Source organism: Panicum hallii, chromosome 9 (assembly GCF_002211085.1).
Source record: "Panicum hallii strain FIL2 chromosome 9, PHallii_v3.1, whole genome shotgun sequence".
NCBI classification, from domain to species: domain Eukaryota; kingdom Viridiplantae; phylum Streptophyta; class Magnoliopsida; order Poales; family Poaceae; genus Panicum; species Panicum hallii.
The window spans coordinates 70,478,524-70,493,575 of NC_038050.1; the positions used below are offsets into that span (position 1 = coordinate 70,478,524).

Here is a 15,052-nt window from a genome sequence, read left to right on the forward strand (position 1 = left end):
CACCCATTATATGTTCGTATTTTGTTTAGACACGGTAATATTCATTATAAGCATCATAATATCATATATCAATTACGTCTTCTAAATACGGCAAATACCAATTCTCTCTTTTGGCGTAAGCCATCACCAAAACTCCATAATTATTTATCGTATATAATGTTCAACATAATTGAGGTGTGGACTATACCTTATATTATGAAAACGTGAAACTATGGCAATCGAAACTCACGGCTAAGTTAGATCGCAAATTCGCGATGATATATCCACACACGCTTGCACTAGGCTCTATTATTTTTATAATCCAAACTACAAAAGTATTCAATATTACAACATTTACTGTCTACAAATTTGTGCTACAAACGTAACAGCAACAGCACAAAAATAGTTGGGCGTACAATGCATTGACCCCTTCCATAATATTATGGATACTCAAAGGACAAGCCAATAAATGGAAAGAGATTTGAGCCTTCGAAGGCCATGCCAATAAATAGTTTTTTTAAAAAAAAATCGTAGGTGCCTTCTCTCATATAATTATTTATCAGATGCCTCTATTATTTGTATGCCTTTTCTATTAACCTGTATTTTTATGCAGGTTTGTTGATTTGTACCTTTTACACGGTCCTTGATAGATATAGTAAGCTTCAAAATATTTGAACTTCTAATAACTCTTTTTTCTAAAGTAAGGTTTTCTTGTGATATTATGTATTTCTATTTTCTTCTCTGGTTATGATTTGACACTTCAACCTTTAATTTGGAGCACTTGACAAGTCTTCCACGGAGTAGCTTCGAAGCACCATGTTTTTTAATTAGTACCACAAGTGGCTAGAAAAAAATGAAAAATATTCAAAGAATACGAGTACAGCATCACTAGGGCACGTATTGACATATCCTAAAAGATATAATGGAGTCTTAGGCGTCACATTGTTGATGGAGACGTCAAATAATTTCTTGAAAACGCTCTATGTTTTTTTTCAAATGCGAAAGAGTACGATAACCCCATCCTCCAGTGGCCCCTTAAAAAATCTCTTTTTTCTGCCGGAGGAAAAACGAAGAAAGAAAAAAAGAAAGACCACGAAATGGCCCAGTTATTTGAAAGCTTTCTATCTAGCTAGGCCGAAAGCACGAGCCTGATACAGATAGCCCAATGGGCACGCCGAGTTGAGCCCAGTTCCTCCTTCCTGCACGTCGTGGCCGTAGGGGTCCTCGCTGTGCCGATCAATCCTGCCGTGCGCACTAATGAGAAAGCCAACCGCGACCAACCGGCGATCGCTCCTCGCCGCTCGACGGCCACCGCGGCGCGCGGCGAGCATGCCGTCACCCGCTGCCCGGCGCTCGCAACGATACAGCGTGCGCGTGGCCCACGCCCTCGCACGCGTCCGCCCGTCCGTCCGTGCCGCCCCACGTCACGCACACGCACGCCGCGGCGCGGGCTGTCCATGGAATGGAAGTGATAGGAAGGAGAAGGATGGATCCATGGCTCCCTGCTGCTGCCTGATCCCTCTGGATATTTGGACGGGAGCAATCGGCCATCAACTCCAGGAGAGGGACGCGTATCCGCGCGCCTATGATTGCTGCCATTGCCGCACAGGGTTCCGATCCGGCGTTTCTGCCCCGGCGCGCGCGTCGCTCGGGTACATTTTGTTTTCAGGGTGGTGAGCTCGCCTTTCCTGATAGCCTAGCGTACTTGCCCCAACACTGACCGCGGGAGGATCCCCCGGGCGCGTCGTCATCGCGTTCGCTGGTGCCCGGAGAGATTATCGTCGCTCCGTCCATCACTCTTGTTCGGACCTGCTGTTGGGGTCTGTAACTGCTTATTTGATTCTTTCTTCTCAATGGAACATGTGCGAGAGGCACAGTGACATTCTTTAGATAATGAGAAGGCACAGTGACATAGAGAGGAACATCGTGGATTCATCTTGTTGGAATAGTGGGTTAGTTTGCAGTTTGAACGTTGGACTGAAGGAGCAGCTAGCAGCCGGCATGGTTGTTGCTTATGGGTGGTGAAAAGCTGAACCAACAAAAGCACCCGTGGAAGCAAGCGCCGCGGCAACTAACCTTTCTAGAGCTGTTTGGACTTAACAAGACCATGAAAAGAGGCCAAAACCTGGGGCGGCTGCGGCTACAGGATCAAACCCTACAGTTCAGTCGACCGGCAGTATTTCCACTGCTAGTAGAGTAGCTAGCTACTCATGAAGCATCTGCAGTTTGTTTAGTTCGTTCCCCATGATGCTAGATTGCTAGCTAGTCCAAACATGATTCCAGAACGCACGGGCCAACCACCCGGAGATATTCGGGACCAGCAAGAATCCACTCAGGTTTTTTGCTTGGCATGTCAGTCATCTGCAGCCCTAATCACAGAGCCCTGTAATATTCACAGGATTCGCAATCCCCCCGGCTCGTGAAAGCGGTCCTGGCATCCTTGAGCAAGTACACTCTCGCTCTAAAAATAGAAGCGCCCGGATCGAACGTGCGAGCGCTGCAGAAAATTGTTTCAGAAAACGTGATGGGCAGGAGCAGGGTTTCATGGCCGGAGATGGAGGTTTGCAGCTAGCTTCACGATGATGATGTGGACTATTCTCCGAATCATCTACACACTTACCGCTCACCAACCAACCGTTATGCTGTTCGCCCTGCCCGCGCGCGCAGCCGCAGCCCGGCCGGCCCTCATCACGTCCCGCGCCGCGCGTTGCCGCTATATATAAAACTCCCTGCACGACGAGCCCGTTCGCAGCCACGCTACAAGACGCCGCCCCAGGCAGCGAGGTAGTCGAGGGCTATACTGCAGTGCGATCGATGACGCGGGGCGGCGGGGAGCCGCCGTTCCCGGCGGTGGACAAGTGCGACGCGTCGCGCCTGGGGCCCGGCTCTACGGTCGCGGCGGACCTCGAGGGCACGCTGCTCCGGTCGCGGAGCGCCTTCCCGTACTACGCGCTCGTCGCCTTCGAGACGGGCGGGGCGCCGCGCCTCGCGCTCCTGCTGCTGCTGGCGCCGCTGGCGGCCGCGCTGTCCCGCCTGGCGTCGCCCGCCTCGGGGGTGCGGGTGCTGGTCTTCGCGGCCACCGCGGGGGCGCGCGTGGCGGACGTCGAGTCTGCGGCACGCGCTGTGCTGCCCAGGTTCTACGCGGTCGACGTGCACCCGGCCGCGTGGCGCGTGTTCGCGGCGTGCGGGGGGAGGCGCCTGGTGCTCACCGCCACGCCGCGGGTCATGGCGGAGCCGTTCGCGCGGGGCCACCTCGGCGCGGACGGAGTCGCCGGAACCGAGCTCGCGACGTCGCGCGGGCGCGCCACGGGCTGGGTGGACTCGCGCCGGGGCGTGCTCGTCGGCGAGAGGAAGGCCGCGGCGCTGAAGGAGATGGTCGGCAGCGACGGGCAGATGCCGGACGTCGGGCTGGGCGATGGGAGGTCGGATTACGCCTTCATGGGCATGTGCAAGGTCACACACTAACGAAATCTTCGCACGTATTGCCAATGCCAGCAATATTAATAAGCTAACACTGCGCACGCATGACTTGAATAGCGGAACGGAGTTTTGTCATCGTAAAGAAAATAAGAAGCAGAAAAGCGACCGCATATTGGTGTTTTCCTGTTTGCCAGGACTTCTATCAGTTCTCCGGCTCCTCTGGAAAATTTCTACCAAACATTTTGTATGAGCAACCGGAACTATTTTGGAGGAGCCATGACCAGAGAAGTTCTGCCAAACACCTTCTTAGTCTCACGAGCATTCAGTTTTGCCACTGTCGGAATTGGCATCCTGATTCAACTCATCCTCACACTAAGTTTCTTTCGGGCCTCTAGGGAGATTAGGGTTGGAGGTTATCGGACTTTTACCAAACTAGAGGAAGGTTGCCTGCGTCAGTGATAGGTCTTTTCAGTGGTGGTATGGGCGCATGGCAGTTAGCAATACCACCTCGCCAAGGTACCCATGCCATATTCATTCGTCATCCTTTGCTAGCTGAAGAATTGTAAGTTCGTAACTGTTGAGAGTGTCATGTCAAAATCATCTTTCATTTCGTAGTTATTTCTGCCCCATACGTGACATTAGCTAGCTAAGCCACACGTCTCGTATGCATCCCTCTTGATTCCCCATCTCATCACCAGAGTACTCCTTCCATTTCAAATTATCAGTCGTTTTGATTTTACGATACATAGATTTACTGTACACCTATATACAAAAGCTAAAACGACTAATAATAAGGGACGGGAAAAGTAGTTTTTAGCATATTTTTCTGTTTGTACAACTCGCTAAAAGTGAACCTCGTCCTTTGCAAAAGTGCCTGCCTTTGGACCTTAACCATTACGAAAAAATTGTCGAGTCGTACGTAACCATCGCTGCATCAGTAACATGCTGTCGATTCTAAGGTGGATTTAATTTTCTCTGATCACGCAGGAGGCCTACCTGATTCCGCGGACGCCGGTGGACGCCGTGCGCGCGGACAAGCTGCCGAAGCGTATCGTCTTCCACGACGGCCGCCTCGTGCAGCGCCCGACCCCGCTCGTCGCGCTGCTCACCCTTCTGTGGCTCCCCGTCGGCCTCCTGCTCTCGCTCGTCCGCGTCGCCGCGGGGATGCTCCTCCCGATGCGGTGGCTCCACGTCGCCTTCCACGCGCTGGGCGTGCGCGTCGTCGTGCGGGGAGCGCCGCCGCGGCGCCCCGGGGGCCGCACGACGGGCGTGCTCTTCGCCTGCTGCCACCGCACCCTCCTCGACGCGATCTTCCTCTCCATCGCGCTCGGCCGCCCCGTGGCCGCCGTCACCTACTCGCTGTCCCGCCTCTCCGAGTTCCTGTCCCCGATCCGCACCGTGCGGCTCACCCGCGACCGCGCCGCCGACGCGGGCACCATCAGGGGCGCGCTGTCCGAGGGCGACCTCGTCCTCTGCCCCGAGGGGACCACCTGCCGGGAGCCCTTCCTGCTGCGGTTCTCGGCGCTCTTCGCCGAGCTCACCGACGACATCGTGCCGGTGGCGATGGAGTGCCGGATGAGCATGTTCCACGGCACGACGGCGAGGGGGTGGAAGGGGATGGACCCCTTCTTCTTCTTCATGAACCCGAGCCCGGTGTACACGGTCACGTTCCTGGACAAGCTGCCGTCCGGCCTCACCTGCGGCGGCGGCAAGTCCAGCCACGAGGTGGCCAACTACGTGCAGAGGCTTATAGCCTCCACGCTCTCGTACGAGTGCACCGGCTTCACCAGGAAGGACAAGTACAGGGAGCTAGCCGACACCGACGGCGTAGTCCCTGTGAACGCCGAGAAGAAGCGCGTTGTTTGGTAGCAGAGACGGACCAGTTACCTAGTACTTCTACGTAGTATGTTGTAACTTCACATTGTCTATAGTTATTGTGTAATTACTTCTTCACTTCAGCAAATAAAATTGTGCAATAGTCTATCTTGGGTGATAATGTATACTATTGCATGCTCCTAGAGTCCTAGATATGGTGAAAAGGGGTTAAAGGGCAAATAATTTGGGTTAGAACACCAGCTTTTCTTTATTTTGATCATCAGCCATTGAATTCAGAAGTTTACAGCTACACTCTACACGTATTACAGCTCTTCCGGCAGGAACCAGGCGAGGCTCTGGTACCCACCATGTACTCCGGGTTCTTCGCGCACTCGCCGGCCGCAGCCCACCTTAGGCACATATCGAGTCTGTTTGGTTTCTGACCTACGGCGCCACACCGCGCCGCACATTCCGCGCTGTATGTGTGGCGGCTGAATCGGCCGCCGCACCTTAGGCACGGTGCGGCGCCGTAGGCCAGAAAGCAAACACGACTATCATCTTCGTCTTGGCAATCGCCCGTCCTTGCCTTTGGGAAACCGAAGGACAAGGATCGCACATGGATCCATTTCGTCGCGGACCACTTCTCGCCCTCAATTACGGGGCAGCTCCCATGCAGGCTCTTTATGTCCGTCGTCGCGATGGGATGGAGGCTGAAGAACAGCAACGCGTCGCCCTTTACCGGTTTAACTGCCAATACAAAGCCAACATTACAGATGGGCAAACTAACATTCAGACTGCCCCCAAAACACATTTTTGTCTGACATCAACAGGGTGAACTATAATAGGTCCTTCAGTTCTACACAGTGGACCTACTGCAACGTAAATCTCTATGTGCTGGAAGTGTATGTGACTATACCTGCATAACCCAATGTTGCACATTCGGACCATGTATCGTCTTTCTCCTGTGTCAGCTGGTCCTGTGTGGGAAACCTGAAGTCATTGCAAAGAAGTTTCTGAAAGTAAAGCTAGTGCAAGAGGAGGTAAGTTACCTCTGAATCTGGGAAGATGGTCTCTCCGCCCATCTTGACATATGGGACAGGTACATGAGTACAGTGGCAATTCGTTGGCCCCCAATGAGTTGATTCTGTTTATCATTGAAGTAATCAAAATGTGGTTCGTACTTCTCGCCATTCTTATAGCGTAGCACTTGAATGGGTTCGCCGTTTTCTGCGCATTTCAGTACATAAGAAAAAAAGAAAAGACTATCACAATCAAAAGAAAACAATACAAACATATACACTCTGGAGTATGTAAGATATGAATTAAATATTAATATATATTCTTTGCAGTGTCCAGGCATGCATTCTACCTGGTGGAAGGAAGGTCCAAGCAGCAATCCGTTCCTCTTTTCTTGCAACGACTTCATCCTTCAAATGGACAGGAAGATAAGAATTAGACAATTTGCAAGATAAGTAACCAATTATAACACAGCTTCCACTCTCCACCATGGTGTCATATCGCACCTGAATTGCGGTTGCAAGGTACATGCACCATACACAAATAAAAGCGTTTTTCAGATTAATGCTAACATGAGGCTACATGATTCTCTCCAACTGCAGTACAATAATGATAAATCATATTCTGAGGGTAGTACCTAAGCTCCTTGCTCTGCAAGAGTCAGGACAACGAAAACAACCATGAATTTTCTAACACTGAGCTTATATACCGGAATCACAATTCTAGGAATCTACACTGGAGGCAGTAACCAAAACGACTTGTAAAATTGGAACAAAATTCCAAATAGTATCGCCTTCCTCTCGAACAAAACTTTAGCATCAGAATATAATCATTACTCCATTTCTCTTCAGTTTGATGAGATCATCGATAATCCAAATATTGTATCCGCACGACCATACCCCCTTCAAGGCAATGGGCCCTCAATGCACTGGTACATCAATACATTTTTAGATAAAGGGTACATCAATACATGATCAAACAAGTCATCTTTCCCAAGAACAAATTTCGAAGTGAATGAAATCTCCGAGCCTGCTTATCTCATGATAAAATTGTCCCAAATTTCGCACCCACACTTGTACCAGGGATCCAACAAGACGACAGATAAATTCTTCCATCCCCTGAAATGTGTCAGGTGAAAGAGAATACAGTATTCCGTAGCAAACTGTCAGAACTGAACAAATGGTTTTCAGACAACTCGCAAACAGGTCGCCGAGATTCATGGCCTGAAACACGCAAATCTGAACGAGATAAGGGGAAGTTAACGAACGTTCAGAAGCCCTTTTTTTGTATGATCAACTAGGCCAACATTTCCCGCCCGTAGCACAGGCCTTCAACCCATCCACACATGGCACACCAACACGGATCCATCAACCACTGAAACATGTCCTCCAACCCACGATCAAGGGAGTTGGGAGTTGGGATTCTCACCTGCGTCTTGGTAAGGAACACTCCGGAGCTGGTCCTCGCCTCGCTCTCCACGCTCTTCCCGGACTCGCGGTCCACCACCATCGACTTCTCCAGCCTGCGCTCCTTGGCCTCCGGAGCTCACACCCAAGAAGCCACGTCAGCTCAGCGAGTGGCTGCACCGGTACGCCGGCGCGACAGTACCCCGACGAGCAAGATCGGGCGGAATTGAACTCACCAGAGCGATGAGGTGATCACACTCCGCATCTGACAGGAATCCCTTGTGCAGGAACGCCCTGCAGGCAAACGCGCGCGCGTTACGTGTGCGCCATTCCTGAGCCAGATCCTTGGCCTCGGCGTCAATCGTCATGGCTTCGGCATTTCGGGGGCTGGGGAGGGCATCACCTGGGGTACCACGAGACGTGGGCGACGCGGGTGGGGTCGAAGCGCCCTGCGCCGTCGCGGTCGCGCGAGGCGGACGCCTGTCCTCCGAGGGCAACGCGGAGAAGCAGGACGACGAGGAGAGCTCGACGTAGGAGAGCCAAGCGGCGGCGGCGGCGGCGGCGGAGACGAGATGTCGGGCTGCCCCTCGACGACAATTGCGGGCTGGGGCCGTGCCGGCATAAACCGGGGCGCTGTACAAAACTTTAAAGTGAGGCCTAGTAAAATAGAAAAATCAATTAAATATAGTATAGTGTAGGGTTTTGATAAAGTAGCTGATTATTGGAGGACGCTTGCGATTCTTTTACAATAAATCTGTCCATAGTTTCTTTCTAAAATTGAGTTAAGTTATCTATTTTTTTTTGTTTTTTACGCTTTTAGCTGCTGGAATCATATTTTCTAGATTGATTTGCAGAAGGCATGACTTCAATCAATCTTCGTAATACAAAAGATGAAAGAACAAAAATCTATTGAAGATTTAAAGGATACAAGTAACTCATTACAGTTGGAGAAAAAATACCTATTTACCTTCTCTTTCCCCTTGAGCCGCTGTCAATTGCTTGCAGTAGCTGCTGAATGCGTTGGCTACCTGCCCCGGTGTTGCCGGCCGGCCGGCCGCCGCGCTGCCTGCCCCGGTGTCGCGATCGTCATTGCAGCGTCGCTTGCCGCCGCTGCCGCTTCGAGCACGAGTCGTGACGGTCGGCAACTGGGCAATCGGTGGGCCTTTTTGTTTTGGCCAGGGGCGTGCGTCCGTAAGTTCTCAGTTGCATGGGCCAGCCAGTTAGAAACGGAACAAGATGGGAGCTGATTTTAATGGGCTTCATCCAGAGTCTGCGGAAATATTTTGGGGCCCCAGAAAATTGGGGGCCCTGTACGGCCGCACGGGCCGCACGATGTGCACGGGCCTGTTGCGGGCCACGACTAGTTGACGTTTTGACCGCTTGTCAGAGTGTCGGGGAGAGAGGTGGCGGCGCCCGTAAAAAGGCGGGCCCAGCTATAGTGTCTGACGTCGGGGCGTCCTCTTCAAAGTTTCGGAATGCGGCGCGGCGGCGCAGCGTTGGACCATTTTGGGCTGCCCGCCATTAGGCCCATGTTCTGCTAGGACAATAACAAGGCGCAGATGGGCTTAAATTCCTATCGCATGCCTACTGCGATTCAAAGCATTCATATGGTTTTCTTGCGAGGATTGCATTTTTTTCTTCTTTTAATCGTATCAAATTCGTATTTAGTCAGTACAGAAAGAATATAGAAAACACATGTGCTTTGACAGCTGACCTTTTAGATGTATGAACACTCGCATGAAACTTTAAAATGTGAAGGCCACAGCAAAGGGTAGTCATCGTATTTTGAGGATGCAGAGTCTTGTTTTAGCGCTCAAATTTTATTTTCTTTATCGTGTGCCACGATCAAGCAGGGACAAGGCAAGGAGTTAGTTCCGCAAGCTCAATTCCATCAAACAGATAACACGATCATATACACGCGTAGCACTAGCAATGTCAATGTGCGCTAAAGCATAAAGATTTATTTTCTTTCTACCAAATCCACGTCATGTAAATTTGAGGTTCACGTTACATAGACTTTCTTGGGTTTTGTTAGTCAGATGTTACATAGTAGGGTTTAAGTCTATAAAAAACCCTTTCGATGGTTGTTTCTTGTTGAAGTAGTCAAAGGTTTTATCTCCTAACTTTGATAGTATAGGTTTCACTTTTGGATATCTCTATGCTCCAATAAAAAGTTTGAATAACACTTTTGGCACATAGATGGTTTTTTTCTTTCATCATTATATGGTTACCATGTAGCCATGGATGATTTTGCAAGGCATGCAGGTTTTGCCCCCCCCAAAAAAGAATGTATATCCATTGATTCAATATTGCTCAACGCATTCTTATGTTCTTAATCATGCAAAATTATATTTTATATTTTTGTTCTCAGGATAGATATCTCTATGCCTAATTACCTGCACGAGATTGAGCTGGAGGATCGATGTAGATTGATCATCAACGTTCACTGCTCAAATACAACCCATAACACTCATACTTTGGACCAAAGACATTTCAAAAAGTGCGCCCGAAAGCCCTGCTTATATGCTATTCTGGCTTTCTGCCATATATTAACAGTACCGATTAACACCGCATCCATAAGAAGTGCATGCCAAATATTCCGCAATCAGAAAAAGAAAAAAAATGCGAATCTCTAGGCACCTGCGCTGCAAGATCCCTCTCTCCGTCCGAGCGGCCGCCACCCACGGATGCCGTTAAACCCTAACTCCAACTTCTTGCCCCTATTTCTAGGGTTTTACCCGCCCCAACAGCGCCCCTTCCTCCCCCTTCAACAACAGCAGCGCCGCCGCCGCCGTCGACTCGCCGGGAGCGTTGCCGGAGGAGAGCGCCATGGATCGGTACCAGCGGGTGGAGAAGCCGCGGCCCAATGCCGCCGCCATCAGCGAGAACGAGATCCGCATCACTACCCAGGGCCTCATCCGCAACTACGTCACCTACGCCACCTCCCTCCTTCAGGTACCGCGCCCTTCCCGTAGCCGTGGTGGCGTTCTTTGGCTCATCGATCCCATACACGACGCTTGCGTCGCTATGCTTAGGCGCCGCGTCAGGCCAGATCCAGCTGCCACTTGTGGAGCGTGGCAATAATTGTTGAGCCCGGGGATGCAAATGTTTGTTGGTTTGGAACGTGCTGTGGTGCGGAACGTGCTGGGAAGCGAGGGTTTTGGATCGGGACACCACTTTAGAGTAGAGTTGTGGATTGCTGTGTGTGATATATAGCTGGGCCGTTGCTGGCGGCGTTCACCTGCTGCGGCATCTCTTCAGTCTTGCGGTTTGCTTTCCCTTTGTGTTGTGGCGCATCAAAACCCGAAATTTCTAGCAAGGCGATTTTTTTTCGCATTTACCAACAAAGGGATGGCATTTGGTGGAGCACATATGGATGCTGGAGCTGCGGTGCCGTGTAACTGTGAATAACGATGGTCTAGTTTTTTTTACCATTACTTCAGGAGATAAGATGTGGAGACAATTTTATATGCATGATACTGTCTAGGAATACCCAGGCTTTAGTTATTTGGAAGGTTCGTGTGATATGTCCTGTTGCTGCTACGCAGCCTACGCTCGTTCTCCTAATTGGTGCATTATGTTGTGGTTACGGATTGTAGGTTGGGTGTCGACAATTGATGGCGTGTGCCCTGTCTGGAGTGCAATTGACAAGTGTTGGATCCTAGTGCACATTGCAGTGTAACAGTAAACACACCTCTTAATGGTCTGGTGTTTATCAAGCTGTTGTTATTGAACTGGATGGTTGTTGCATATTTCATGCAGTATGGATGCATATCACTTGACTTCATACTGTGCAGAATTGCGTTCGAGGCTGACATTCTTGTTTGTCTGAACTGTTCATTGCAAAACCAACTATGAGGGATTTATGCTCCCACAACACCACTGCCAACTGTTTACCAATGAAAGGATAGGAGATCCAAATTAAAATAGGAAATATTTCCCTGCGGGCACTCTGCATTCCTATTTTCAATCCAGTTTTTTTAGCTATAACACTGCCACCTAGGCTTGTTATATTCACTTGATGCCCAATCTCTCCCTCATGCCTGTTTAGTACGTCTGCTCTACCTTTCTCAGCCATCTTTGCCTTTGTTTTTAGTGTACATCCTCTTGCCTTACCTGAGCTCAGATCGAGCATTCAGTTTGCTTGGCTCATGTGAACTATAGTTGTTTGTTGTATTTCCCAGTATTGCTCAGTAATCCAATGGGCATCATAGTTCCTTGAGACAGTTAACAGCTGTTGTAGCCCATGGGAATTGATGAACTGTAGATGTTGTTTAATTTTTATGCAGATGTGAGATCGCAACCTAAAATTTGTGTATTGTATGACCATGCTACAGTGCATAAAAAATACAGGGTCATCCGTAGTCCTATGTTGTAGTATGCCAATTTGATATTCTATTAGACACTTAATTTGGATATAATGAATCTCATAGGCTCTTTGAAGCAGGAAAAACGGGTGAAAGAAATTGTGTTGAAGGCTATGGGACAGGCTATAAGCAAGACAGTTGCTATTACTGAGATCATAAAGGTTGGTATGTCAATTGTCACTAGCTGTCTAGTTTTGTTGCTGTTTGTAATGCTGTCATTAGTTTTAGTCACCATCTTCTTGACTGTTTGGTTTGACTTCTATCTCTACTAAACTGCAGAAGCGGATTCCTGGGTTGCATCAAGATACAATAATCAGTTCTGTTAGTATTACTGATGTATGGGAGCCCATTGAGGAAGGCCTTGTACCGTTAAGTTTCACAAAACTGTTCTTTCTGTTGGTAAATTGTTGGTTCTTTTTTTTATTTATGTTGTATTATTGCAGTTTGGAGATGACTCGTCACGTTTCAATGATCTCAATTTCTTTATCGCCAAAGGAGCTTAACAAAAATTCACCTGGGTATTTTGTTTGTCTTTCTTCCTTTTCCTAGAACTAGTTAGGTTCTATGAGTACAGCTATGCTTAGTGTATTTATAAGTAATGTTGTTGCTCTTTTGCAGGTATCAAGCTCCCCTGCATTCGGAACAACTTAAGCCACAAAGATACCAGCAACCTCAGCAGTATCAACAGCACCAGCCAAGACAAAATCAAGGTCAAACAGGTGAACAAACTGCTAGTAAATTTAGTTCCTTTTTTGTCATTAATATAATTGCTAACCTGTTTATAATGTATTGAAGATTCATATGGACGTGGTCGAGGTAGAGGCAGGGGGCGAGGAAGGGGATGGGGTGGCCGGGGTGGGTATGGTGGAGGCTATGGTGGATATGAATATGATAACCAAGGAGGTTATGGTGGTGGATATGGACACCAAGGCGGATATGGACACCAAGGTGGATATGGGAACCAGGGAGGATACCACAACCAAGGTGGTTATGGGGGTTATGGTTACAACCAAGGTGGATATGGAGGATATGGTAAGTACTAGGAGTGTCTGTTTACCTTATTATTCAAGTTTGCAACATCATTGCTGAAGTGATAATAATGAGATGATCACTAACCCAGGAATTCAGTGCCATCAGATTGCTTCATTTCATATGTTCAGCTTTTTCTTTGTTTTATCTTTTTTATTCTATAGAGCCATTTGTGATACTATTTTGTCATCAGAAAATGGTGGTGGCTGGAACTACAACCGGAACAGAGGAGGTGGTGGTGGCCGAGGGCGAGGCAACTGGGGCTATGGTGGTATGTACAGTCTCAGTAATCTGTGCTTTATAGGTTTTTTCATCAGTTGACCTCTTTGTCTGCCACTTATCCTTGGATCATGACTGTTTTAAGGGTGTATCAAGTATTTTTTAGAAATGGTCAAGTTTATGTTAGTTTTCTTTTATTCCTTTGGTAGATAGGCTATCATGTAATTTCTACATCACTGTGGCCCAAGTTCCCACCCACCTATTTATTGGTCCCTCATTGTGCACTGCAATCATTTGCCAAGCAATAACTTAGGTTGCAGGTAACTACTGTAGCACGAAGGTTTTTTAAAAATGCAGAATTGCAGTATGTTGGGTTTGTTTTATTTTAATCGGTGCATCTGTTGAAGGTACATGGTTTACTTTTTTAGTATCTGGTTTCTCATTTGTGCTTATCCTTTTAGATTGATAGAACGTTTGTGAGGTCATTTGTTGCTTGCAGTGCCGTCTTAAACAACTTGTGGCACTCTATATTATACACAGGTCCTGGATATGACCGTGGTGGCAGAGGTGCAGGCGGCCCAGGCGGCAGGGGCTATGCACGGGGCCGTGGACGAATGGGTGGTGGCCGTGGACGCAATCAAAACTACTAGATCATCAAGGGTTGGATGTGCTAACCCGCTCATGTGGTTCTGTATGGCAATGGAAAGGGGAACAAAAAAAAAAGATAAGGGTGCTTTCCATTGCTGGAACTGTAGTGCTGTTCCCCAATCTTCCCGGATTTTAGTATAATGGCAAATGGTGCCTGTACCATTGCTTCAATTCTGTGGGATTTTGACATGAGTGTTAAGTTTTCCCTGGGACACCTTTCCTGTATTTAAGAGTGCATTTTTGATAGTTTTATCAGCAGTCCAGGTCTGCCTCTTGCAATCCTGTGGGTTTTCATGGCAAGTTCATCCAATTGATAGGAGTATATCATTTGTCTCTAGAAAAAATCTGCTGCACATAGGGCCTAGCTGCACATGGCCATGACTATGAAAGTTGAGTACCGGTTTTCCGGCTCTATTATCGTACTCGATTTCCTTTAACATTCTTTAATATCACTGTAATTCCTACAGTATTGCTGTGTTGACAATTGTCATTCCTGTTTAGCACTGACATACGGCCTGAAAACGTAACTATCACGAAAGTTGTTTTTCTATATGCACACAGGACGGGACACGGGTGAGCGGTCGCTGTTAAATCACTTGAAAGAGAGAGGGAACCTCAGGTGAAACGGAAGGGGATCCAGCAGGTATGACGGCGGCACCAACCGAAGCCCCTCACTCAGATGTCTAAACTCTCGAGTTCCTTAGGCAGCTCAAAGCAACGCAATGGACACAGCCTTTGACTGAAGAGTGAAGGCCATTTACATCAAATCTTTCAATTGAAAACCTGAAGGAAATTTGTTCCAAATCTAGGATCAAGCTTTGTTACCTAATTGGCTGAATACAACAGACTCAACGTGAGGATACAACAAAAAAGAAATTGTCGATTTCACAGCAATTTAACCAAAACAAGAAATTGCGATAGTTGGGTTCTTTTTTTGGTAGGTTTTTTTTTCATATTTTAGTGGTAGAAGCAGTGTCCTCCATGTAAGAAGTTCTTCAAGCTCCAGGGATAAGCTTATCATAAAGTTTGTTTGCAATCCCATGTTGAAACCACATCATTGCAGTTACTAGATAAGATTGAATGAAGAGGCAAACATTGTAGCCATCTATCAAAACTGTACAAGCTTTTTCGTGTGCCTAACAATCAACCATT

General features: G+C 48.3%; 2 protein-coding genes and 1 pseudogene across 3 annotated transcripts; 2 read left to right on the forward strand and 1 right to left on the reverse strand.

The window, feature by feature from the left end:
• The first annotated feature begins 2,741 nt into the window (after positions 1–2,741).
• LOC112877976 (glycerol-3-phosphate 2-O-acyltransferase 6-like) lies at positions 2,742–5,380 on the forward strand. Its single transcript, XM_025942352.1, has 2 exons — positions 2,742–3,432; positions 4,387–5,380. The coding sequence occupies exons 1-2, from the start codon at positions 2,794–2,796 to the stop codon at positions 5,266–5,268; spliced, it is 1,521 nt and encodes a 506-aa protein (XP_025798137.1). The 5' UTR covers positions 2,742–2,793; the 3' UTR covers positions 5,269–5,380.
• A 141-nt stretch (positions 5,381–5,521) lies between these two features.
• LOC112873413 lies at positions 5,522–10,468 on the reverse strand (annotated as a pseudogene).
• Positions 10,332–14,179, forward strand: LOC112877978 (probable H/ACA ribonucleoprotein complex subunit 1). 2 transcript variants are annotated; one of them, XM_025942355.1, is made up of 8 exons: positions 10,332–10,592; positions 12,085–12,165; positions 12,284–12,372; positions 12,448–12,522; positions 12,623–12,714; positions 12,800–13,036; positions 13,227–13,304; positions 13,793–14,179. In XM_025942355.1, exons 1-8 carry the CDS (start codon positions 10,467–10,469, stop codon positions 13,900–13,902), a joined length of 888 nt encoding a protein of 295 aa, XP_025798140.1. In that variant the 5' UTR covers positions 10,332–10,466; the 3' UTR covers positions 13,903–14,179. The 2 variants fall into 2 exon arrangements, with proteins under 2 accessions (XP_025798140.1, XP_025798139.1); XM_025942354.1 differs by having other exon boundaries at positions 10,335–10,592; positions 12,623–12,723.
• The last annotated feature ends 873 nt before the right edge of the window (positions 14,180–15,052 follow it).